General features: G+C 38.9%; 1 protein-coding gene across 5 annotated transcripts; it reads right to left on the reverse strand.

Moving 5' to 3' along the window:
- Window positions 1–939: 939 nt before the first annotated feature.
- On the reverse strand, window positions 940–26,828 carry slc7a1a (solute carrier family 7 member 1a). Of its 5 annotated transcripts, none has more exons than XM_081615178.1 (13): window positions 26,445–26,828; window positions 13,749–13,994; window positions 13,480–13,662; window positions 13,193–13,351; window positions 12,157–12,334; window positions 11,926–12,059; window positions 10,143–10,365; window positions 8,668–8,807; window positions 6,540–6,642; window positions 5,594–5,799; window positions 5,023–5,174; window positions 4,137–4,245; window positions 940–3,810 (listed from the first exon to the last, which is right to left on the reverse strand). In XM_081615178.1, the coding sequence occupies exons 2-13, from the start codon at window positions 13,933–13,935 to the stop codon at window positions 3,626–3,628; spliced, it is 1,959 nt and encodes a 652-aa protein (XP_081471304.1). In that variant the 5' UTR covers window positions 13,936–13,994; window positions 26,445–26,828; the 3' UTR covers window positions 940–3,625. The 5 variants fall into 5 exon arrangements, with proteins under 5 accessions (XP_081471304.1, XP_008425400.1, XP_081471303.1 ...); XM_008427178.2 differs by lacking the exon at window positions 26,445–26,828 and adding an exon at window positions 23,967–24,093; XM_081615177.1 differs by lacking the exons at window positions 8,668–8,807; window positions 26,445–26,828 and adding exons at window positions 7,628–7,764; window positions 23,967–24,091.
- Between the last annotated feature and the right edge of the window lie 1,066 nt (window positions 26,829–27,894).

Below are 27,894 nucleotides of genomic sequence, written 5' to 3' on the forward strand. Positions count from 1 at the left end.
TGTGTTAAAAATGTTATATTTGCATTTTTGCTGTCACACAGATTCTAAATTAAGCCGATGTTATATTCATAGCTCAGGTGGGAGAATCTGTCTTAAGATAAGCTATTAGTCCTGCACTCAACAAATCTGATATTAATAAAGTGGCAAAAATAATAATAAAAAAGAAGAATACCGTAAGAAATGTAGTAGATGTCCAAATCAAAGTTTCCCACAAGTGATGTCAAGGAATCAGTGAACATGAAGCACCAGGTGATTTAGTCAGGAAGACCAAAATTGAATGTTGACCTGTAAATTATGCACAAAATATACTAGTATTTGACAAAAAGATAAAAAAATCAAGTGAGAAAGTGAACCATGCACAGGATTCCTTCATTCGCTTTGATAGTTGGAGCTGCAGAGATACCAAATTTGTAGCTGGAAAGTATCCATGCATGTGTGAGCCAGAAATTAACCTGCATCTTACTGTTAGTCCCATCTTTACAGAAAACTGCTTTAAAATGACAGTCAGATGAAACGATAAGAAAGCTGCGATTCTGTGAGTAAACTGAACTACAGCCACACCAAACCACATTAAAGAAAAAAACCCTTCTGCAAAATAAGGATGAAATGAGCAAGAACTGCTCACTGTCACATCGCATACTCCCTTTCTCGCATGGATAACACATTTTGAAATATTGCTGTGTTCAAATGACCTTCGAAGCAACAGTGAGGTGCCTCACTCCCAGTGAAAAGTTGTGCCAAAGAGGAGCGGCTGTAGTTTGGGGCATTTGTGACTTTGAGTAATTATGCTAATGAAAGAAAAAAAGACAAATGACAGCAGCTTTTTTTTGTTTATACCAAGGATACAAGGTTTTATTTGCAGAGGTATACTTATTACAGGAATACAGAGAACATAGAAGCTATAGAATCCACACGTTATGCAACTGCCCTTTTTTCAAAAAAAAAAAAGAACATTTTTATTAATAAATAACTTAATACTAGAAATATACATCTTATTTACACAGTTTTGATTATACACATCTAATTATTGAGTGCCATCTTGTTTCCAAGCAGCGGTGTCAAAAGTCTGTATACAAGGGCTGATATCCTGCATTTTTTTGTCTTTTTTTCCACTGGTTCTTCACACCCGAACCGGTTCATTAGGTCTCTGCAGAACTTTGACATGTTGAGAAAGTAGTTTGAATCAGTTGTATTGGAGCAAAAACTCCTGTAAAACTGGCAGGACACCAGCCCTTGACGACTGAAGCTGCACACCAATGTTTTAACGAATTATTCAAAACTATATTAGTTGACAAAGTAAGTGACATTTATTTTAATGAAAGTCTTCAGAAATAATTGCTCAAGTGTGCCAATTACGTCACAATAACAAATCTTTATTTCTTGCATATTTTATTGTACTTTATCAAAAACTTGAACCAAAAAAAAAGCAAATAGCAAAGGTTTTGAAAGTGGGTTGTAACACAGTAATACACATGTGTGCGAATGGCAGAGACATTTAGCAAAGGCATACAAGTAAAACCCAGAAAATGTTTGAGAGAAAAGTTAATTAACAAATGCTGTAAATGCCAGGGTACAGCCGCCAACGGTGTAAAAATTATACTAGTACCTTTTCTGACTTCAACTTACAATAATATTACATCCAGTGAATGCGAAAACAATCGCAATTCAAATTCAAAAGAGTTCCTACAAGTTTTTAGACCAGAACATTTCTCAGAGGTTTAAAGAAACTAACCTCCATACTAATATCCAAGTATTGGTGCACTTTTATCCCGTTACCAGGGTGGCAACAGATTGCATGGGTAAAAATTATCAAGGAAAATGGCCCTGAACCTTCGTGATGGAGTTTAGTGCAGAGAAGGATGTTGAGTGTTTTTGAATGATTGAATTTTCTCAGCTTTTTGTGATAGTCATCACTGTTTAATTTCATATTTTCTACTTGCAAATAAATTTTCAATAAGATGCACAGAAGAGACAAGACATAGAAACATTTTATAGTGTTAAATTAAATGCTATAACATTGTGTGATCCAATGCATAAATTAAAACCATAACATCACCCATGCAAAGCGTATCGTTAATCAGTTCTTAATTTTATAAACAATAGACATGCTGCTGCTACATTGTTTTTGGAATATGTTGCACCAGTTTAAATTGTTGCACTTCAATTGATTAGCAATTGATTCCAATGTGAAGTAAATGCAATTTTGTTTTAGAGTTAAATTGTAAGAATTGGCCGTAATGGCAGGGAATGTGGAAGTCTATGAAGTTCATCTAAAACCTGTAATAGTTGTACCTTTGCTCAGAGTTTGGTGAAACTTAAGAAAAGGTATAGAGCGAAGATTCTTTGAAATTATTGTCAAAAAAGATTTATTGCAAAAAATATGTCTATACTTGAAACGGACAATTTTTTTCTCCCTTTCTCCCAAACACATTCAACAAGCAGTGCGATCAGAAGAAATCAGAGGACCAATCCCCTAGCGAGTTGAATAAATTAATATGAACAGGACAAAAGTCAAAACGGACACTACTAACAGACTGAGGGATCAGTGTAACAAAATTCAAAGTTTTAAAGGTTTGGGGTAACATAATGGAAGCATGTGAAGAAATATGCTTAATCAATCAAGGTACAAGATTATAGAGACCGAAGTTCTCAATTCGTGGTTAGTATAGTCTTCCCATTAAAACCAAAGTTTTGTACATAAACACTCTTATAGAGAATGATTGACCCATCTCCTAAGCAAATTTTTGTTAAAAATTCAGACATAATTTTGTAATTTACCCAGACAACATGAAAAATGTGGTGACAAATTTATGTTGTCATGAGGACGACTAGTAATATAAGTGCAGATGAAAAATATGGACTCTTTTCAATATATTTCAGGAGAAAAGAGAGGACAATGGCTGGTCAACTTGAAATAACCGTCATAAAAATGTCCCTTTTCTACTGAAATAACATCTCAAAACCAATTTTTTTTACTATGTTCCTATGAACATTATTTAGGTAAGTAAATGATGCTGCTGACTACTTTAAATCATTGTTTCCCCCAAAGGCCACATCACTAAAGATCCACTGACCAGTTTCAAACAAAGCACACTGTGGTAACACATTTTATAAAGTACTGAGATGGTTGTATCTTCTTCAAATTTATGTAGACATTATGTTTTAATAGATATAAAAAAATCAATCTATTTTTAGAAAATATTCTGGTAGCACAACCTCAACCACTCCACAGTCTGACTGCTAGTAATTCAACCTATTAACACCCCAACTCAACATGTAGAGGAACTTAACATGGCCATACTCCACCTCTCAACTTCCATTAAACATTAATGTCTCTAATGAAAGCCCTTCTTCCACAGACAGTCAGGCAGTAATGAACAGCTGAACCACGAGGCCATGCACAAAAACTGACTCCACTGAGGGTTTCAGTTTGATTTTCTGCAAGGGATTCATCACCACTTGGCTGTAATGTGAGCAGGACCTAGATGGGGGTGTCAGTTTACATTTTTGCAGCATAGCTTTCCCCCCAAAAGGAGAGGTGAAGAAGAGGACTGTCAAAAACCCTTCTACGATGACGGCCTGGTGTCAGGGCAGGTGGACGTGGAGCTGTGTGTTATAGTCCCTTCTATAACTCCCCGTTGTTTTCTTCCCTGACATCAAGGCCGTCATTGAGAAAAGCTTCTTTCTCTATTGACATGGCTTCCAATTCATGATCAAGACTAAAACCATTCATCTCTGTTACCAGAGACAGGCGAGCGGAGGTCGCCTCGGAGCTGTGACGAATGCCATAACAGAAGTAGATGACTAAACCTGCAAAGAAGGAAAAAGGCAAAATATGGCTTGTATCATACACTCTCGTGATGAAAAATCTGTTAAAGTCTTAACTAGGCTGTAGATAGAGTATGTTTTCATGCAAATGACACGTGATCAAGTCTTCCTAGTTTGAGTTTTGCAATCCTACTTGGTAGATATTTTAATTAAGGCAATGTTAAAGAAAAGCCTTCTAACAGTACCTACCTGTAATTGTGATATCGCATTACATTGTGCAAGCAAAGTTCCAATCAGCTTTGCAAAGAAAATAATTTTCTAATGTTCAACATAATAATGATGCATAATAACGAAAGATGTAGGAGTACCTATAACCATCCAGATGGAAAATCTGACCCATGTTCCTCTGTCCAGTTGCATCATCAGGTAGACATTGACAAACATGCTCATGACTGGAATGAAAGGCACCAGGGGAACCTGGGAAATAGGACTGCATTACCACATGAACGCCCTGGAAAATGTGTGTATTTATTTGAAAACCTTTAAAACAAATAGATTTTGGAAGCTTGGTGACAATTCTCTAAAAGAACGTTTTGGAGATAAGTTAATATACTTGTTTGACCACCCTAATATATAGGAAAATATATATTGTCACTGTAATACCACTTTAAGCAGTGTTATTAAAGGTTCTGTTTGAATATTTTACTTATTGCTCTGAAAGTAGATATGAGGGTGTTTAGAAGACCATGTGTTTTCTTGCATCCATTTTCTGACTTACAAAGACTCACATGCCTGAAAGACAAGTTTTTGTGTTTTTTGAAGGCTATGAAAACAGGGTCTCTACGTGATGCTGTGTGCTTTTCTGTCTTAACCATTTTCATTGTACTTATGAAAAATGGACCCTTATATCATGTCATGTGTAAATATGGATTACAAATTAAATTTTGCAGACACTAATGAAATGGAAAAAAAAATAATACATTTCAAATTTTACAGAAATTTCTAAGGTTGCCTACAAATGCAGTACATCTGATTTAGTATAAAACTATTTCAGAAATAAGGATTGGGCTTTACGTCACTGAATAAATGTAATAAATTAAATGCAAGATTTTTTTCTTTACTATTTTATTTGCAACTAAAATAAACAATTACTTTATTTTAAGGTTTTGCACACTTTTTGTCCATCATAGCCAAAAATGAAACTGTTAAATTTAATTAGCATGCCATAGTACTAAAAAGGTCTTCAAGCCTAACCTTGAAGGAGAGTTTTGTTTTACTCTCAGGCTGCCTCCAGATTATGAAAACCAGAGCGAGACACACCATGAAGATCACACTCAGGGCTACCATGTTCCAGGAGGCGAGGCCTCCATGAACGGCCAGTATACTGAAGGCCAGGATCAGCATTCCTGCAGAAGCACACATCAGAGAGTTTGTAAATTCAGACAAACATCATTTAAGTTTGGACTTATTTAATGTACATTAAATCAGCTGACTTTATTTTAAATAAAGACTTCTGCTTGTTTATCCTATGAATTCAAATACAAAACTGGCTTATCCTATGAATTCAAATACAAAACTGGCTCTTGAGAAAGTATAAAGGCCAAGAAACACAATGTGTTCTGTTTGTTCACTTTTTCTTCTGTCAAATGTGACTAATAAATGACAGATCTTGTTGCTATTCCATACAACTCAAAGAGGCTACTTCATAAATAACTTCCTAAAATAATTGAGCAATAACAAGATTGATCCTTTGTTCGTGTCATGAAAAGACAAATGGGCTCTTAAGACTAATTATTTTTCTGCTTTATCTTGCACGAAAACATACCTATGACAGATGTACAGATCTTAACAATGAAGCCTGACAGTATGGACGGCTCAGGGTTGTTTGGATACAGAAGAGTCTGAAAACTGAATCTTTCCTCCACACCAGGAAGGATGCCCATACTGGACACACATATCCCATCACTGCAGTCTGCCTCATCATGGGTATTGGCCATCTGGTACGCTGGGCTGTGGATCTCTGGCTGGTATCTGGAATTTTAAAAAAAAAGCGCACATTAGCTAATTCTCAATTAGATCAATAGAAAATCTAAATACCACATATTCACTGCTGCTGTTCCAATCGTAACAATGCAAATGCAAATGTAAAGCAGCAGTGACCCTTTGTAAAGGAAGTGTCAATTAAAATGGGAGCTGTAGCCAACTTTCCAACAAGTTACTTCAGTTTGTGACAGCTCAACTACAGATTATGAAACATATGAAAAGTGAGTGAAACGTTTAGTGTCAGAACATTTTCACAGAGAACAACACAACACTTTGATTGCTTAAAAATCCAATCAAAGTTGAAGAAATTTATAAATAAGACTGTAGATTTGGATAAAACATTTCTATTATGAAAGTTATAAAAACAAAAGTCAGGAAATTTAAATTCAGAATTTAAAAATTTGAGTGCACAGATTTGGTTCTATAATGTACAAATGTTAATGAAGTAAATGTTGAAACACAATTACTCCAAATCCCACTAATATGGTAACTAATGCCATAAATTACCCCAACCTGTATGTGTTTTTCTAATTTTAAGAATGAACAATTTTGCAACTCCATCAGTATTTTTTCTTCTTCTTGTAACACAAAGTAAAAAAAAAAAAAATCCAATTTTACATATGTTCTGTTTTGTTCCAGTGAGACTTTTATGACCCATTAGGAATCAACTAAGTAAATTTTCCTTTGGTTTCCACCTAGAATTTTTGAATAAAACAGTCCAAACTGACCTTAGCACCAGCACACAGGCGGCCACTAACGTATAGGCCAACAGCGTTCCTATTGACATGAGGTCCACCAGGTCCTTCAGGTCAAACAGAAACGCCATGATTGCTAAAAATGTGTAAAAAAAAAAAAAAAAAAGAGCAACAAAGGGCTCATGTAAGAATGGTGCAAGCTTGAAGATATATATTTTTGAAAGCGCAAAATTGAAAAAGTACTCAAATGTTTTATCATTCATGGACATGAAATCTAATAAACATCTATTATGTTATTTCTTTTATTATCTAATTCTGACTGAAGAGTTTGTGTGCGTACATGTCTCAGAAATAATTGATATATGATCTATTATGGAAGTGTTTCAACTGTTAATGCACAGAATAATGGTTAAATGAACTTTCATGATCATGTTAAATTGGTTAAATTTATTTCTGAAGAAATTCAAACCAAACAAATCTGTTTATGTCCCTAAAAAAACATTCAGAGAACTAATCTTATTGTGGCAAAACTAAGTCATGTTTTTAAAAAGTCTGTTTACCAATGTCATTTATGGTGAAATGTTATGTTATGTAAAACAGAGTCCAAAAAAATTTCCCCAGAGAAGCAGGTTCTTAACTGCTCCAAAATTACACTGTTACACTATTACAGTGTATCATGTCTTTATTTCATTAATAATAAATTTTCAGACCTGACAGGGAGACATGTAAGAGTCTTAAACATAACATGTTTATTGTCTTTCATTCATGTAAGAAGTTTTTTTTTATCCACCGACAATGTGGCTAAAAAAATAGTTAGAACTCTAGAAGAAGAGCATCATGGTGGTAATGTACTGAAATGTTGCTGTGTGAATGTCAAAATTTTTTTTACTTTTAAATTCTTCCGTATTTTATTTCTTAAATCATATAAAACTCTTAATCTGATCTTTCTTTGGTGCCATTTGAATCCCTAGATGCTATTGCTAACTGCTCTCAGTAAACTTAATCATCTAAACTTTGCTCTCTTTTAGATCTCTGTTCATGTTTCCCCTATCGCTCCGCTGCCGTTTCCATGACTCTGACTCTCTCTTTTCTCCCTGGTTTGCATTTCCTACTCCTCTTACCAGACATGACCCCAGCCGCAACGGTAGAGTTTATGGGCGCCTTCCTCTCGCTGATATGGGCCAAAAAGGAGAAGAGAAGGCCATCTCGTGCCATGGCAAAGATGATACGGGGTAGGGGGAACATGGAACCCAAAAGACTGGGGTAGAGTGAGGAGGAAAACATAAGATTTGGGAGATAGTTGTTGGTAAGTGAAGGGAAATATGGGGAAAGAAAAGAAAATGCTAACTTGGAAAAAAAAATAAAAAAAAGCCGGCAATGTATGGATTGGAAAGGTGAGGCAGAGAAATGCGCAACAGGGTTTTCAGGCTGGAGTCAGTATAGCGCAAGGGGACATGATGCTGTTTGTCAAAAGTTCTTTGAATGATGCCATGTAATCATGCAAGGCTCCACATGCTATTATTCTTCACTGCAAATTCTATTTGTGTATTTGTCACATGCAGCTTTGCTTGGTGGATATGTTTTTTTACAAGATGCAGGTTCAAAATATAACAAAGTTTCAAAACGGAAAGATAGTGGAATATAATCTGTGATAGACTGATATTAGGACTGATAGGAGGAATAACACAGCTTGACTACAATAAGCTACACCTGTGGCGGTTCTTGCTTGAAAAGCACCCAAGGCAAGAAAAGCTTGCCCATAAGGAGGCCGCACTTTTTTAACAAAGCTTTAATAAATGCTCACAGTTTGCAAAAACACTATTTCTTAAAATTTCATGGTTTGTATTTTTTAGTGTAACATCAAGGTACTGTAGGGGTTTATCTACCGAACCCTCCCAGCCCATCTTCCAATGTCTCCCTGTGCATTTGTATTTTGTTTCTATCAAGCTCCACCACTAAGCAAGACCTTTCAACAGAAGGAAATAGAACCCTGGCTATAAAACAGTGAACAAGACCCTTCAATGATCAGGGAACTGACTTCTGCCAGGCGTTAGCATCTCCAGCTGACCGTCTGGAACATTAAGCCCAGCACAACTCAGTCCTTAAGCATGGAAAGAGGCTACAGGATGCAACATTAGAAACATGCATGTTAGTGTCTCACCTGCCCCTATGCCAGTGGCAAAGGTTGCAGTTAGTGGGGTTTTGGTGCGGGGACTGATCTCAGCCATGAACTTGAAAAGCAGCCCATCATCAGCCATCGACCACAAAACACGAGGTATAGGAAACATTGCACCCAGCAGGCTGCCATGGGGGGGAGACCAGGATATATAGTATCCACACTTCACTTACATCCAAGAGAATGATATAAGACATACATGAACAGAGACAACAGCTCAAACATCGAAGAAACACAGAATAGCGTGAATGTAGCAGAATAAGGAACAATGTACATACAGTACTGTCAAAAAGTTCTGAGGCCTCTTACTTTTTAATGTTGTGCGTCCAAAGTGCCAGACTTTCATGTTATTTGCCTTTGATCTCCAATATATTTGATATTTATAGATTCTGCAGTAACTGAGCATGTGAACAAAAAGAAAGTTTTCTGTACTAAGAAATCAACTACGGCTATTTTAGTCAGTCTTACAATTTGTCTTATGTGCTAGTTACTTTTTTATATATTGTTGCTTATAGATCAGAGTTGCAAGCAATAGACAAAAAGGTAGAATAAATCAGCTTTTGTTCGATAAATAAATAATAATAAAATGACAAAATTTACAACAACTTGCTTGACACCACACTAAAATATTACAAAAACACCTGACTCTTCAAAAGAGAGAGAGAGAAAAAAAAAACAGAGTTTCCTCAAAACGTTTGAACAGCACTGTAATATCTTGTGTTCTGAGAATCAATGCAGACACATGCAGGGAAATGTTAAATACACAGTAATTTAATAAAATAAAATAAAAACTACCTTGAGTGAAATTATACTGCACACTTCATGTAAGAATATAAATGTTACATGTCATTCGCACTAACCATATAAAAATAATTAACAATTGAAACTTAACATAAGAAAAACTGCTACTTAATAAGTCCTTGTTGCATAATCAGACACTTATACTTATGTTACAAATTATTTTATTTTTAGATAAGGAGTCAAATTCTGTTTAAAGCTAAATATACCCACAGCACACATACAGAAAGCGTGCAGGCGCACATAAGCGTGTTTATATATGCCTGCACATGCACGTCTGCATGTTTCTCTGTAGCCTTTAGCACATGTGAGCAACGCTGTTCAAAAGACTGTCTTCTTTACACAACGGCTTATCAGCACTTTGTCTGACATGACTGGGTCTAGAAACGTTTATAAGATCTGCTTTAGATGCAGTAATCATGTGAACATTATTTTCTTTATAACAGATTGAAAATAACAGTTGAAGGAGTTGTTTTGATATTAATGAGACGTTAAAAGATCCAATCTTACATTGACATGTTAACACTCCAGCTTAGATTGTAGATGTTTACTTTAGGATATATCTGCAGAAAATGATCTAAAGTGCATATTTCAAAAAGGCTCAAGTGAAAACCTGCCACAGACGTATGGATGGAAAAGTTGATATGGTGTGAAGTTCTTACCTGGTAGACAGAGCACAAAGAGAGCCTACAGCTACAGCATATTTGGCTCCTCCCCAGCCTACATATTTAAAAGCTACAGGCAGAGGGCTGTTGCTGTCCAGAAGATAGTATGGCATCATGAGGGTGAGGGCAGCGGAAACACCAAAGTAAGCAACGAAACAAATCAGCAGCGAGGACACAATCCCAATAGGAATGGCTCTTTGGGGGTTCTTCACCTCCTCGCCTGAAGTTTGCAAAGATAAGAAACACAGTTCATTTTATCTTCAAACTATGTTGACCACTATTACTGGCCTAGAGAAAAAAAATTAGTTTAGGAAAACGCAAAAAGCAAACAAAAAACCAGATTGTATGATTAAAAAAACAACAAAACACAAAAAAAACTTAAGATAATTTCAGAAAAGAGTATTCTAAGGCAACTTGAATACATTAAAATGGACTAAATGTTGTTGGTTTAAAAGTGGGTTTTAGCATCAGATAAAATGTTTTAGCGTAGAACATAGTGCAGCTTCACCTTGACCATAGTGAAATGAGTTTTGCCCAGACAAAATGGGCTTAGAAATGGCAAAATTTGTATTTTGTAAAATGATGCATTTATGTCACCTTCAAACATTCTGAAGAAGACCAATATATTTTTATGCAAAAAAACTAAACAGCATGTTTAGAAATCAATGAAATAAAAATTCTCAAATTTGCAACTCAGAGTAGTGGAGCCTGAAACCCCTCCAACAGATGTTGCGCCACTGTTGGCGAGATGTTTTTGTGTTGGCAGGAGTCCAGAACATGTGGAAAACTGTAAAACTTCAGCAATAATTTAAGGGTTTTCTCCATGTGAGCCAAAAAAGAAAAGAAGCACTAATATGTCAGAGAGCATGTAAGCTAGTGTAAGCCTTCCTTTCACTCCATTACAGCAATCCACAAACATAATGCAGAAACACAAAGATCTATTCATATATGTAAATTTGAGGAGTTTAGAAAAAGTCTGGACAACATCTTCTTAAGCTGAATCTCTCCCCTTTTTGCGTCACAGCCTTTGGCATCCTGCCACGCACAGAAGTGGGCCAAATGCATAAAAAGTGCACCTTCTCTCTCTCCCTGGCTACTCTTATGTAATGCTAGCATCTAATAGTGTTCCAACTGCAGATTCTGTTTCATGCCCTATAATGAAATCCAGTCAGAGTGAAATGGAGATGAGAGAAATGCTTAGATGGAAGCAGATCTATTGCAGAAAGTTAATTGAGAGCAAAGATATTCTGATTCGAAAGAAAGTTCTCACCAACATGTCAGAGAAAACTTTAAGGATAATACGCAAAGACTTTGAAGTTATGAGTTGAAGGACAGACTTTGTTGGGTGGCATGGAGGTGTTTCTTGTGAATCATTTCTCCAAGAAACACCATTTTAATAGCTCTACGTAAATCACTATCTCTAAAAAGATAATAAAGCACAATGAAAAGTAAACAATATTAAAGTAAACCAATATGGTATAACATTATGACCACTGAAAGGTGAAGTAAATGCCACTGATTTTCTGCTGCCAACATCTTGGTGCCAGATCCCACAGCACTGCTTCAGGTGTCTACTGGATTCCACATCTTTAGGCTAGGGCTCTTTTGACAGCAAATGTGGGATTTACTCACAATTAGACAGGTGACCATAATGTTCTGTCTGATCTCCGTAATTTGTTATTAACATATTCACTGGAAAACACTTTCAGACCCATTTTGAAAAGGAAAGATCACAAAAAAGCAGAGAAAGTAGTTTCGAAGTGTTCCATCTATCACTGACCTGTGGTGGCGATGCAGTCAAAGCCTACAAAGGCATAGAAACATGTAGCAGCACCTGAAAGTACTCCTGTGAAGCCAAATGGCATAAAGCCACCCTGTCCTATGCTCTCCTTGGATGGCAGAATGTCAGTCAAACTGGGTACAAAAAGCACAAAAATATACATATTTTCAAAGATAAAAATCTCTAAAACATCTTGGGCACATAAAGGTAAGTTTGTAGTCATGTTCTTACTTTTGGCTTGAGCTATTCGTATGATTGACATGTAGGATCTCCTCTGGATCGACTTGCCAGTTCTTCAAAGTGCCTTTGACCAGCCCAGAGACCACCATGAATAATAAGACTAAAACGTTGATACAGGTAAACACCTTATTCACCATCGCTGACTCCTTCACTCCAAATGCCAAAAGACCTTGTAAATGAAAACAAAAAGAAAATTTAACGGAGAAACAAATTAGAAATGCATATTATACATAAATTTCAATATATCTAGAAATGTGCTTGTCAGCCAATCAAATGGCAAAAACTCAATACATGTAGCCAACTAGAAGTGGTGAAGATGACTTGCTAAAGTTGAAGCTGAACATCAGAAAGGGAAAGAAAAGGGATTAAAGTTGCTATGAAAGTGGCATGGACATTGTTATCAAAAGGACCTGAGCATTTCAAAAACAACTAATTTACTGGAATTATCTCCTTGCAGGTTTACACAGAATAATCTAGACATAATTCAGAGAATGCAGTTGTGTAGACTAAAATGCCTTGAGGGCAGATCGAAAAGGCAGATTGTTTCGAGATGAAAGAAAGGACACAGTTGCTCTAATAAGCACTTGTTACAACTAAAGAATGCTGGATATCATCTGAAAGCGCAACACATTTAATCTTTAAACGGATGGTCTGCAGCAGCAGAAAACCTAACAAGTGGCCACTCCTGTCAGTGAAAACAGGAAACTGAGATACACAGGCTCCCCATAATTGGACTGATTGAAAAACATTATCTGGTCTGGTAAATCTCAAAATGATCTCAAATCTCACCTCAAACTGGTTTCAAAAGAAATTCAATGAGTACACTGGACTTTATGGTGGAAGGATTTGCATCTTAGATGAGCAGCTGACAAATCTGCAGCAGCAGTGTGTTATGTTTTTATGAAACCAAAATGTCCATGTTAATCCAATGGAAACGTTGCACAGCCTCACACATTCAAGATCTACACAATAACGTAGTTGGTAAGTGTTGAGACAAAAGAAGATGCAGACAGGGAGATGTTCCTACCTGTAAGAATAAATATGATGAGAACTGCAAACATGTCAGGGTATTCTGCCAGCACACCTGGTGCATTCATAGACATGTGTTCTCTGCAGAACTCCTCAATGCGTTTTCCTACCAACTCGTCAAAGGTGGCGCTCCATGCACGGGCAACACTCGAAGTACCTGGAGCACAAAAAGTTCAGTCTTTGTTCTCAAATCAGTTGTTCTCCCTTAACAAACATGAAATGACCTAAAATATCTTGTGACCTAGCCCTAAAAAGACACTCATTGTAGAAAGTATACCGATTTACCAATAATGTAAGAGAGAATGAGGTTCCATCCAGTAATGAAAGCCCAGAGTTCCCCGACTGTCACATATGAGTAAAGATAAGCAGAGCCCGTCTTCGGGACACGGGCTCCAAACTCAGCATAGCAAAGACCTGCCAACACTGAGGCTGAGGCAGCTATCAAGAAAGACAGGACGATAGCAGGACCTGGAAAGATATGATACAATCAAAAATCTGGAACTATGTTCTCCAAAAGTAAAAAATTTTTACATCAACAAGGCTGATTAATTTACCTGAATTGTCTCGTGCAACAGCACCAGCAAGCACGTAAACACCAGCACCCAACGTGCTTCCCACACCCAGGGCTACCAGGTCAAAGGTGTTGAGACATCGAGACAGACGGGAGTCCTCGGAATTCGAGTTCACCACCTTCACCCTTAGCAACTGTTTTCCAAAACGCAGAAGTTTCTCGAGCACCATGGTTTGTAGACTGGCCTCAGGAGGGGAGAGTACTTCAGAGGTCACAGGCTGCACACACCCTAAGGGGGAAAAGGGAATAAAAGATAATGTTCCGAGACTGGAGTATATCTGAGTGAATATTTGGAACGTGCACTCTAAATCCTGCCAGTAAATGTAGACTGAAGTTGCTGAAGTATCACAGATTTGACAAACAAGTCTACAAATCTCTGTTGGGAGGACAATGTGGTTCCGTGGGAGGTCACGTAATGTAAATCCACTACATGTGGCTGTAAAGCAAAGAAACAGTTAGTGGAACACAGTGATGTCTTTGGGAAAACCTTGCTATTGGACATATTTCTGATATGTTATGTAAACACAACTCAGAGGACAGGGGAAAGCTCCTTAGCATAGTGTTCAACAGACAAACCTCTGCATTACATGACCAAATGTTATACTGCTACATCCATAAAAGTTACCTATGGACCAACAACTCTAATAATAAGATTCTATACTTGCTTTTATTAAAGGGGGGAAACTTAAAAAAAAAAAAAACTAAAGTAAAAGAATTTAACAAATAAGAATATTGGTTCAATGTGGACAATGTCAAGCAATGCAGGTTAAGGTCCAACAGTCTGGTTAAAAGATTGGTACATCTCACAGTGAAAATGGAGTAGAGTGAGTGACATGCAGTGACGCTGTGACCCTGTGACTCATGTCAACGTAATGGCACCTCGTGAGGACACTCTGACATGATGACAGAAACCCAGAAAGGTTTCCATGTACACAATGTATCCTTTCCTCTTTCCTTCCTGGAAACATTCAAGCTCAATTTTCCAACTTTGCAATTCGAAACACATATGGAAAAATGGGGTTTTGAGGTTTTGTGTTAGAAAATTATTTTTGTAAGAAATGGAAATTAGATGGTCAGAAGGCAAAATATCCCTTCACAAAGGACAAAAGTTGATAAGTCACTGAAGACAAGAACGTCATAACTTAAACTGTAACATGTTTGTGGCAATGGATTGGTGATGAAGCCGTGATTAAAGTTTGTGGCAGCTGTCAAAAACTTTAAAATAACATCTTCCCATTGGTAATATTTTTCACAAACAACTTCTATAATTTCAAAGGTCTATGCTGTAAATTAGATACCAACTCCACCATCGTTAGTCACATGGTGAGGAAGTACTCTGTATACAAAACTCAGAAAAAAAAAATAGTTCCAGATATTAACCTTTTTCCTTCTCAAACGGTCATCCCACCCCTCAGGCTGTGCTTACCCATAATCATATTGCCCTATCAGACCCAATCAATGATTACAAAGCCATTTTAGAGGTCATTAACATTAGTACTTTCAGGTTGTAGATGTGTTTCACAGATCATTGATGCTCACATGGTGTTACAGTTAATAAACTGTGCTTAAACCAGCAGGGGAACAGGCTGGATGCTCATGAGAAATGTTTAGTAATTTAAAAAGGATGAAGGTTCTCTTCCCTAAGGTGGCCATGGGTGTGTGTGTGTGTGTGTGTGTGTGTGTGTGTGTGTGTGTGTGTGTGTAACCTAACCACACACACACGCACACACCCATGGCGTGTATCTGTGTATTTTCCGGCTGTGAATGTAAGCGGATTAGTGTGAGTGAAACGCTGTGTTTGGAAACCGCTGTTTGTGCTGATTTGAATTTGCATTTTGTGCTGCGTTTTTATAGTAACGCTATTATGAACATTGAGTTGCAAAAAGATGTGATTGGCCATTCCTATGGTCTGGGTCCATGGAAAACTCTGTGGCAACAGATAGTAGGTTTAAGTAGCATATATGATCAGCAGCTTGGTCTGGATTCGATTAATGTGAAGGCAGACGAATTGAAAGGCATGTTGGAAAATGTGGTCCGCCAACAGGATGAACTTCTTAATATTGAAGTGCCTTTGGGTTTAATTTTAAATGCATGTCTAAAACAAGCCTTAGCTGAAAGGTAGAAAGGGACGGAGCTAGTCTGTTTGGCAGGAAGACAACAATTAAGAAGCTACAGAGAGCGGAACAGAAAAGGCAAACGTGGGCTAAACTCGTAAGCTGGCAGGGAACGGACCACCTTTATAAACAGGGACCAGTTACGCAGATTTCAGACCCATTTCACGTCCAGGTAGTGGATCGTCCGGAGGTGCGCCCTGAGCAACCTAAACAAGTAGTTAGTCCGTCTGATGCTTCACTTACACCCTTTTATATGGGATTGTATCCATTATTGGATGTTCGAATGGGCACGGTGGACGGGGATCTTGTGAGGGTTTCTCCTCCGGTTGTTTCTAATGCTCCACCGGTTCAGGAGGTGCCTTTGTTAACGACTTCCTCCCCGGCATCCCTTATAAGTTTTCGCTCTGTGTCTGATGGTCTTCCCATGACAGATCATGCGCAACATGAAAAACTTTCCCTGCCTCCTTCTGCAACTTCGCCAGGTGTGGCTCAAATTACACATCACCCAAGCAGCTCCGCCTTAGCCTCTTCCTCTCAGAAGGAGGAGGTATAACTGAATTTGGATATAAAACTAGTGGGCCCTCTTGTGGAGGACACCCAGCCTTCTGAGGGGGGCTCTTTAATCAATCAATCAAATTTTATTTGTATAGCACATTTCAGCAGCAAGGCATTTCAAAGTGCTTTACATAATTAAAATAAAAACATGTGACATTGAATAAACAGTGAGAAAGAGAAAGAGAAAAAAAAAAAAGATAAAACCATTAAAACCCGCACCCCTTTAGGACTTCAGTTAAACGTTGTTTAACTGGGATTCTAACCCTCAGGGACTTTAGTCAAAAACACCGTTTGACAAGGACTCCAACCTCTAGGTTTTTAGTTGAACGCCGTCAACTGGGACTCTAAACCCCTTAGAACTTTTGGGGGGGCCTTTACATCATTAAAACATAGAAAAGAAATAAAATAAATTAAAAACATTCTTCCTATCCGCACGAGGAGTTACCCTTAAGGAGTCTCCTCAAAGTAAGGGGGCTCTAAGAGCCTTACCTTTTGCCTTTAGTTGAAACTCTGTCAACTGGGACTCTAACCCTTTAGCCTTTAGTTAAATCTCTTTTTGACAAGGACTCTAACCTTTATAGCCTTTAGTTAAATCTCTTTTTGACAAGGACTCTAACCTTTATAGCCTTTAGTTAAATCTCTGTTTAACAAGGACGCTAACCTTTATAGCCTTTAGTTAAATCTCTGTTTAACAAGGACTCTAACCTTTATAACTTTCTTCCTATCTGCACAAGGAGAAATATAAGCCATTCTCTTTTGGGGATTTACAGGCCCTTATTGAGAAGGTACCCTCTTTGGTGGACGGAGCTGTTCCTTGGTTAAATGAATTGGATTCCCTCACGAAAGGGTTAACGTTGGCTTTGGGGGATTTCAGAGCCATTTTAGGTCGTTCCAACAACGAACATGAATTGTCGTAATGTTGAACTGACTGCTGGGACTACAGATCAGCCTGATCATACGCCTCTTTCAGCTGTGCTGACTGCTGTAGGTGCGGCCCTAAGGGGCATGTTTCCCTCCGTGGCTCTATCAGTTATTCCTAAATTTTCTTGGGACTCCAAAGAGCACCCGAAAGAGTTTTTGGATAAAGCCAGAGAAATGTGGCGACGGCAAACTGGGGTTCATCCGGCTAATAAAACAATTATGAGGGAACATTTTCGCCAAGCTGTTTTGGATGGTGGCCCTCCCTCTGTCGCTGCCTTGATGAGGAAAAACCTGGATTTGAAAGGTTGTATTTGAAATACATTTGTTGCATAATTTACAGATGTCTCAGAATGAGGAGATAGAGGCGGAGAAGGAGCAGGAGGATTCTAAGAAACAATTACTGAGGCTTCAATTAAGTGAAGCTAGACAAAAGCTTCATCTTGCAAAACAAGAACAAAAGGAGGGCATGGCTATGAGAGCAGCTGCTCCTCGATCAGTTCCTGTTCCAGCTCAGGCTCGTGTTGCAGTGGCACGATCTGGTCCTCACATGCATGCAGCTCCACATTGGCAGTCTGGTGTTCCAGGGTGGCGTGGGGGAAGAAAAAGAGCGCCCGCATGGACAGGTGGGCGAGGACGGGGTGGTGTTATTATTGTGGTGAAGAGGGTCACTGGGTTCAGCAGTGTCCTCACAATCCGCCGATACCTGCAAAAGAAGGTGCATTGCCGAACCTGATTCCACAACAACCTCTCCAAATGCTGCATTGCTTCCGCAGCATCCTGGACAGTACTCTCAGGCTGGACATTATTGACACACCCTGGAGAGGAACTTGCATCAGGGAGCGTTGGCAGATTCCCTGATCGATGTGACAGTTGATGGACAATCATTGCCATCTTTGGTGGATACAGGAGCAACTTATTCCACTATGAATGTTGTCATACCTTTGCAAAAACTTTCTGATCGGACAATATCAGTGGTTGGTTTCTCTTGGGTGAAATAAACTCTGCCTGTCTCCACACCTTTGCACACAGTTGTGGGCAGACAAAGTGACATCCTTTTGTGTGTTCCCCCTCATCTCCCGTGAACTTATTAGGGAGGGACTTATTGAATGCTCTGGGGGCAACCATTTTGTGTGGACCTGATGGACTAATTGTCACGTTTCCTGATGGATCTTCCCATACCTGTTCTCAAGTATATAGACATGGGCAATTTCTGCTGCAGCAATTGGAGGAGCAACTGGCTGACATATACAGGGGTCTTTTACAGCCAGAGACGACTGAACATTCTGGGATTCTGTCCTGCTTCCTGCTTCCTGCTTTGAAAACCCTGGATCCAAGCACTTGCACTGTATGGGCCAACTCCCGACCTTCCTCATGTCACTCTGTTTTATGATCAAGACTGGACTGAATGGTTTCAGGAGTAGTTTGAGATGAATTTAGCGGGTAGAGACTGGACTGTGTTTTCACAGGACATTTATGTAGCACCGGAAGGTGTTGCTGCTGCGGTTAATCTGACTCAGGATCAGTTGGCCTGGTATAAGAAGCATGATGAAGCAGTGCCACATCCTGGCCATCAGGCCATGGAATTGGGAGGCGTGGTAAAACGGTCCCTGAAAGTTTCAGACTGGCAGAATACTGTTGCTCCTGACCTCTACTTCTCTCCTTCTACGGACACATATAAAATACAGTGTTCGGCTGTGGACTCTGTAGTTTTGGAACATGTTCAACTTCCTAGGCACCATGGAAGGGAGTTGACTGATCATCCGACTGCAGCTGCAATGTTGACTTCTCTTCCTGAGCGTCTGTGGGCTGCAGGTCCCACTGATGTGGGGCTTGCTGACATCACACCTGTCACTTTTGATCTAGAACCAGGCCCTCCTATTTGGAGGTCACAGTATCCGCACAGGCAGGCTGCAGAGGAGGGGATAGCAGACACTGTTAGGGGTCTTCTGGAGGCAGGTGTATTAGAATCTTCCACCTCCTCCTGGAACACTCCTATTTTACCAGTGGAGGAAAAGGGGACAGGGAAATACCGCATGGCACACGATCTCAGGGCGATTAATTCTGTTTTATTGACCCCTACAGTGCCAGTGCCTAATCCTCATGTTGCCCTGACCAACCTTGATCCCTCTCAGACTTGGTTCTCCTGTATGGACCTTGCTAACGCTTTCTTTTGTCTCCCATTGGCTGAGGAATGCAGGGTTTTCTTTCACCTACAAAGGTCAGCAGCTGAGATATACGCATCTGTCTCAGGGTTTTGGTCTCTCCCCAGGGATTTTTAATCAGGTTTTGAAACAACAGTTAGCAGATTCTACAAGCTTCTACAAGCTTCTCCATTAGGAGGTGAAAATGTGAGGAATTTTTACACAGATGGTTGCTGTTTTAAACGTGACAGACGGATTGAGAGCAGCATATGCAATAGTGGAAGATTTGGGTAGTGAGTTTCAGGTACTGAAGGCAGAAAAAATACAAGGTGCCCAATCAGCACAGAGAGCAGAAGTTAAAGCAATGATCAAAGCATTAAAATTAGTTGAGGGTGAAGGTGAATCTATACAGTGATTCAGCCTATGTGGCCAGTACCGTGCATGTAGAACTTCCTCAGTGGCTTAGAGCAGGATTTATAATTGCAACACAAAAACCTATAAAACATGAGATTGAAATGAAAAAATTGGCGGAGGCATTACTGCTGCCTCAATCTGTCGCTGTGATTAAATGCAGGGGACATGATCAAAGCAAGACCAGAGTCGCAGAAGGAAATGCGGCCACAGATGAGGCCGCCAAAAGGGCAGCTGGATACTTGCCATCTCTTTTAATGGTAAGTACTGAAACTGAGCAGGTGGAACAGAACCACCTAGAGAAAATTATTTACCATCAGAAAGGGGTGTCACCTAAAGAACGATCTGTCTGGAAAGCAAGAGGTGCCATCTGCAATGATGGACTCTGGCAGGGACTGAATGGTAAAGTAATTCTTCCTCCTAATATGAGAATCCAGGTTCTTCAAGAAGCTCACGGACTTGGACATGTAGGTATTACACAGATGTTAAAAAACCTAGAGCATTGGTGGCATCCATTTCTGAGGGACATGGTCAATGATCATGTGAAAACATGTGAAATTTGTGGACAACACAATTCAAAACCAACCATCAGATCACCAATGGGACATTTCCCTTTGACTACACAACCAGGTAAAGAAATCATTATTGATTTTACAGATATGATAACACCCTTCAGAGGACACATATTAGTATACAGTATGTACTAATATGTGTGGATGCATACTCGGGCCAAATCAGATCAGACAAAGTCACTCATTTTAGGAACCAAGATCTGCAGAAAGTGGAGCAGATGCTCGGACTGAAACATTCATTCGGTACAGTATATCATACCCAATCATAAGGCAAGGTTGAGAGATTAAACCAAACAATTAAACAAAAATTGGCTAAAGTATGTGCACATACTAAATTAAATTGGGTAGATGCTTTGTCTATTGCTTTGATGTCTGTCCGAATGTCCATTAACCAATCAACAGGGTTCTCTCCATATGAGCTCCAGACGGGAAGGATGTTTCCAGGACCTGCGACCCGGATTCCAGGATGGAAAGGTGAACCTGCGTGTTTATCTCATAAAGATTTCTTTAATGAGTTACAGATCCTGGCACCGGAATTAGCAAAATACCAGACGACACAGGAACATCCGGGGTCAGGACCAACTCCAGGAATCAACTGGGTGCGGTTCAAGGTCATCAAAAGAAAGTGGTCTGAACCTCGCTTCACCGGACCATACCGAGTCGTGGAGAAGGACGTCTCATGCTCTCCGTCTCCAGGGGAAAGGAGACACCTGGTTTCACTGGAGTCAGTGCACAGCAGCTGAGGAGCCATAACGCACGCTGCAAGGCATACGGGAGGATCTCCAGTCTCAACCTGCGGTAGAGGAGCGTCTGCAGGCCCATCCCAGAATGGAGGAGGATCAGCAGTTCCAGGCAGGAGAGTAGCAGGAATTCCTGCCACGACCACTTCAATTTCCTGGAATTTAAGGTTTTAATGGCCTGGAAAGGCATAATAATCCTATTCCGCTGTCCTTATATTTAAAGAGGAGATTGCACCCTCTCCTTAAACTCACTGTTATATTGGCATAATAATCCAATATTCAGTGTATACATAATAATCAGGTGGGAACCTGAGGTTTAAACCCGACAAGGAAAGCGGGTACATAAAGGATCAAGCTACAAGAGGACCACCATTAACATATCTTCTCTTTTTGCGAATTTTCGTCTTTACTTGCAAACTCTTAAAGAAATTTCGTTTCTTTTTTTTTGCGTATTTTTCGATTATATTCTGCCAAAGAACTCACATTTTGTTTTGAGGAACATCAAAGAAGAAAAGACACAAACTCTAAAACTCTATTATTGATTTCTGTGGGGAAAAAAAAACATTTGTAATTAATTTTCATGTTTGTAATTTTTTTTCTTTTTCTCCACAGCATCGTTGTTGGTACAATTTTATATTGTTGAAGTACTGCAATTTTTATCATCATAATTGACTTTGAAGTTAGAGAGTATCTTTAGTAATTTTTATATACCATAGTTAATTTTTGTATTTCATACTTTGGATTATAATTTGTAATGTGTTTTTGCTTGTTTTGAAATAATTGAGTAATAGGTGGCACAGTTGGTAGAGCTGTTCCCTTGCAGCAAGAAAGTTCTGGGTTCGATTCGCGGCCCAGGGCTTTCTGCATGGAGTTTGCATGTTCTCCCTGTGCATGCATGGGTTTTCTCCGGGTACTCCGGTTTCTTCCCACAGTCCAAAAACATGACTGTCAGGTTAATTGGCCTCTCCAAACTGTCCCAAGGTGTGAGTGTGTGTGTGCGTGGTTGTTTTTCGTGTCTGTCTCTGTGTTGCCCTGCGACAGACTGACGACCTGTCCAGGTGACCCCGCCTCTCGCCCGGAATGTTAGCTGGAGATAGGCACCAGCAACCCTCCCGACCCCACTGAGGGACAAGGGTGTTAGAAAATGGATGGATGGATGGTTCTTTCATATTTAAAAAAATGACTAATAGGTATTCCTTAGTTTCAGCTTTAAAATTGTTAAAATTTTTGTGGTACTTCAGGTGACTATTAAATTGCTAGACAGCATAAAACTATAATCTATAGGTTCAGATTATGGAGTTTAGTTTAAGATACATACATTGGAAGTGTAAGCTTTTGATATGTGTGATTTTTGGAACCATTCTTCTGGGAATATGGGCTTTTGGAAGGTTCATGAGTGGAATCGTTTCCTCTCAGACATCTGATTTTCGACAGATTTCTGTCGGACACGGATTGTCTGGTGAAAACGTGACTGCTCGTGTGAAGCGTTCTTTAAGATCTCCTGTTGACAAGTGCCTTACTAAATATCGTGGAATTGACTTTAACTAACTTCGAAATTGATTTGTATGAAGTAACTCGTCGCTGTTGGTCAATCCCTCGATCCTGGCAGAAGACTTCTGTGTATTTGTGTGGAGGTCTAACCTTCCAGCGACACTGTATTACTCAGGAGAATGGGTTTCGGCCTTTGAGTCCCACTTGGAAATCAGCTTTTAGATGGGTAGGTTCAAGATGGAGTCCACCGTATGCTTATAAATCTGTTACAGAATATGACAAGGTTAACATATGATGAGGAAGAATAGGAGATTCTCCAGGAAAGGGACATAATCCTCTTGTGTTAACCATTTCTTCAATGCACAATGCTTTCTTTAAAAAGTTTCCAGCAGATTTAGCTGTTTATTTAGTTTTAGGAGCCTCAATAGATGATAAAGATCCACTTGGGGTAATTAAAATTAATTTGGTTAGACCCGGAGGAGAGGAAGAAATGGAAAGTCAAGTTCCTGACCAGTATGCGGCCAAAATAGACTACACTGCAGTAGCACCATTAGATATAATTCAAACCGCAACTCGGTATAAGGATAGGAATTTATGGCTTAAATGGATGGTTCAAACGGCTAAGGAAACTAACATTGGGAACTGCATAGCATGTGCTACAGCTAGACCTCATCTTTATACTGAACCTGCCCCATAGAAGATTCAGCCAGAGATTTTCTTAAAATATATTATAACCTAAAATCTTCTTCAACACAAGATAACAATATGATGTCTTAGACAGAGGGAATCATAACCCATCAAAACAATCTTTGGTGTCTGGGGCAATAAAAATGGCAAAAGATAATCACTTGGTATGGATTGATAAAAATCGAAAGCAAAGTTTTGAACTTACCGGAAAACAGTGACAGCTGCACTTTAAATGTCAATCTATGTGGAAGATTTTAAATTAATGATGACAGGCGTGGAAATCAAAAGCATATTTGCTAACTTTTCTTTCAACTGCTGTCAGAACAGCAAACCTTTAGTCGGGTAGGATTCTAAAATAGAATATGGAAGAATCACATGGCTTGGCTATTCCAAGCAGCCCGAAGTTGAGCACGAGCATGCAAGGTCAAAAAGTTGCAGTCACACTACCAACTTCTCTACATTTGGCAGAAATTTTCTTTTTCATTTCTTTTTGCAAGTGTTGCAGTACACAACTCTTACACACAAGCTTAAATGCCATGCCCACCCAATCTGAACAACAAAATGCTTACGTTTACGGAGAACGCTCATAAATATCTCAATTTTCAACAGCAGGAATTACTGTCAACTCTTGACCTCCAGCATGCACACAGATGCATTCACCGAACCTACTGTATGCATCACAAATTCTTTAAAAACTATAAATCAGATGTCAGAAAAGTGGAAGCAATGCCCATCAGGGGGAGGGAGTAGTTGATCAGAAGAAGGGGTGTGATCCCAAGGAACCAATTAAAATTCACCCTGCATTTAGCACAGTTCCACACTGCAAACTGCTATGTCATGGCTAAAGTCATGTACATTGCTACTTTGAGAGGTGGAATTTCAAATTATTAAGAGTCTATATATTTATGTCTTTTATGAAACTGGAATAATTTTGGTAATCATAACTGGTCAAAAGCAGTAATTTAATGTCAGTGATTAAAAAATATCTTTGTTTTACATTCTATGTAAATATCCAGTTTCAACTCTTGAATCCTGCTCTGGTGTTACTTTTAAAGGTCACGTCTTTCAGTCTTGCTCAAGAGATAAAATAACTGACCTAAAATGGAGGTGGCTAGGTGTGCTCTTCCATTTCCCTTTCAGTTTACCATATTTGTGTATTCAACAATGCGTATCAGTCATTCAGGCCAGAAAGGTTGGGAGGACAGACAATGTCATTAGTTGCACCACCTCCATTGAGCAATGCAGGACCAGCAACACTCAACAACTCTGGCCAAAATGTTTCCCACACAAACAGAGAGTATCCACAATGACGGGGTTTTATCTTATCAGTACTCATGCAGTATATTCTTGGGATATCTTTGTTAAGTAAAAACATATCAATATCCCACAGGCCATTCAATTAGCTGACTGCCAAGTTTTAAACATACAACAGAATGCTTTATAGTCAAAAGAAAAAAGGACAGACAAGGTTCCTTTATCTGGCTAGATTAAAAACCCAGAGATTATTTTCAGAGAAATAATCATATATTTTTGGCAAACAAAAGCTCAACTTTTACCACTATTCACTTCACCAACAGACATAGCAGAAACAGACACCTTTTGTTGAATGCACTATCACTGAGAAAAGTGGATACATATTTGTTGTGAGAGGAGACAGCGTCGTCGACACATAAATGTGAGTTGGCATTTTAGTTTGTATATGTACGACACAGACAAAGACAGCAGAGGACGTCTCTCATTCACTGAAAGTGAAGTTCTTTCTCAGAATTTCCATCTGTTTTGATTGCAGTGACTCAACAGAACAAATGCACAACATACGCCCGTGACACAACATCCAGTTTACGCTGGTCTTAACAAGCTCACACTGGACCAATGCAGCAGAGATGAAATATGAAGCTCTGAATTTCACTGAACCTGGAAAGCTTCCGCAGACTCACTCTGGAGCTCCCTGCAGAAATGTGGTCTGCAACTTTGCCCACTACTGACCTACTTTGGGACTCGCTAAAGTTAGACTGAGTGAAGCTGATCTGAACTGTTGCTTTTGGGATCTGAAAGGTCAGAACTCACCCAGTCATTCTTTAAAAAAGATGCACTTTTCTTGAAGACAGCATGTGGTCAACTTCTCCCGTCTTCCATCAGAAAATAGCCATACAGTAGTCCACTGCTGCCATCTTAGACATATACAGAGCACCAGTTTCTAGAATAAAACAATTTATATCTGAGGACTTAAGACTTTATGTAAAATATATAAGTAATTTGACATGACAGAGTACTTCTATTCCACATTGCAGATTTACATAGGACAAGCCAATACGATGTTTACAAATATAGCTAAAATAAACTTATTTAGTCAGTGAGGTGGATTTTAAAGATTTGTGGAAGTTCGTGACAGCCTATCCTGACTAAACTGAGACTAAATAAAAAGACTGAGATTAAATAAAAAGAATTGGTTCAATTTCAGTTTGTGTGAACGGCTTAGAAGCTAAGCAAACGTGCATTTCTTGATGCATTTGCTTGATAGTGACAGACCAAATCCATGCTTTGCAATGTCTACTCAGACGGACCACATGTTGCTCTCACTCTGCAGACCGCATTCATAGCCCACCCCCGTTCAGATCATCTGGGTTCAAACCTCTCCCCTCACCAGCACTCGGATCAGTTTTAAGAAATCCAGCACAGTAGCAGCCCTATTTAAATCTCATAATTCCTATAATGTAACCGCGTAGCTCCCCGTAGTCTCCAAATAATATCGGTATTATTTTGTTTGTGAAAAATGCAACAGTAAGTGTGAATGCAAGCCGTGTTTGAGGAATTAGAACATTATGTAACTCCGTGGAAGTCCCTCTCTCGTCGAACATCAGGAAAAAAAATGTTAAAATCTGAAATACAACTAAAGACACGAGCGTCTGCTTTAAGAGTACTGTCAGCTCTAGAACCCGCCCCCCCAAAAAAACCTCAATTTAACCTGTATTAAAACATTTTAAATCTTTAAATTAAGCGCACAACTTAAAAATAATCTAACAGGGAATACAAGAAGATTTATTTACACTTTAGTAGTGCCAAATCCCCGTCAGCCTGCAAGGAACAGCTCCAACATACGCGTTTCCAGAGGTCTGTGGATTCCACAAAAAGTGCCGCGACAAGCTCTTCAAAGTATTAAAAATGTCCGTAAAGGTGGTTGGGAAGTTTGTGATGTTTAGGTTGTACTTGCTCTGTAGCAGCGCGTTCAGATGGAGGAGGGGATTCACGGAGAGAACTAAATGCAGCTCCGCCTGTTCATTCGCATTCATATTGAGCAATTACTCTACCCAGTATAGCTTGCTGTTTGTTTTTAACGGGTTTAGGAGACATGCATAAAGAAATGCTTCAAAATTTTAATAGGCCTGTATCTTATCCTTAATTTGAATGTGTAGAAGTAAAAGAGCACACCAAAAAAAATTAATAAAATCAAATGAAAAATAAAAATAATAAAAAAAAAAACGTTTGTGGGGTATATTTGGTAGAATATTAGTGAAAAGTGTATTTCAGTAGTTCAGGTCAAAAAGTGAAACTCGGATACAGGTTCATTACAAACGGATATATTTGTATTAGTGTCTTTTGATATAAATATTACATAAAATATTTTTTCAACACAAATATTGTGGCTTACAGTCTAGCAAAGACTGCTGACCTAACAGTCAATGGTACACAAGGAGTGCTGTATCAACACGCTGTAATGGAAAATTGAGTGGAAGAGAAAAGTGTAGTAGAAGCACCAGTTATTGACAGCAGGAATAAGAGAAATCTACAGAAGAGAAACAAAGCCGATTCAAGTATTTGTGCCAAATTCAAAAGTCATGTTGACAAAATCTGTGCTTCAAGACCCACCCCACACTGACATCACAGACATGGCCACCGCTGACACATTCCTTGTATTATGCCACTCCTGTACCAGACAACATCAGAACCATCTTACCTGGGCTAAAGGGCAAACAGGCTCGACTGGTCAGAGATCCGAAGCAATCTAGCAGGCGAAAAAATATTATTAAACATGTCAATGTTTTCTAAATTTAAATATGTCTAAGGGGAGAAATTTAATAAAATACACTTTATATTGGCAACAACACAAGCAAAAATGTAAAAAAATCTAAGCAGAGTAATTATAAAGGAAGCTATGGGTGAAAAACATGACTGATTAATTGAAAAGGTGCGAAACAGCATAGAAAGTCTAGAAAACAGCTGTAGACCATCAGTACTTAGAAAGCATCCCTTTTGCTATAAGTAAATATAAAAAAAAACAAACTCACTGCACAAGAATCCATAGCAGAAGAAAAATTACATTGAAGCTGCTTTAAAGTTTGCTGTAGAACATTTAGAAAGCCCAGTTTAGTACTAGGGAAATGTCAGGTTAAAGCTGAAATGATAATGACAAATGATATTCTTGATAAAAATTGAAAGATGAATCAGGTGTGGATTTCCAATTACGACAATAGTCCAAAAAAACATGTCTGTACAGAT

This window comes from Poecilia reticulata, chromosome 14 (assembly GCF_904066995.2).
Source record: "Poecilia reticulata chromosome 14, P_reticulata-male-v2, whole genome shotgun sequence".
In the NCBI taxonomy this organism is placed as follows: Eukaryota; Metazoa; Chordata; class Actinopteri; order Cyprinodontiformes; family Poeciliidae; genus Poecilia; species Poecilia reticulata.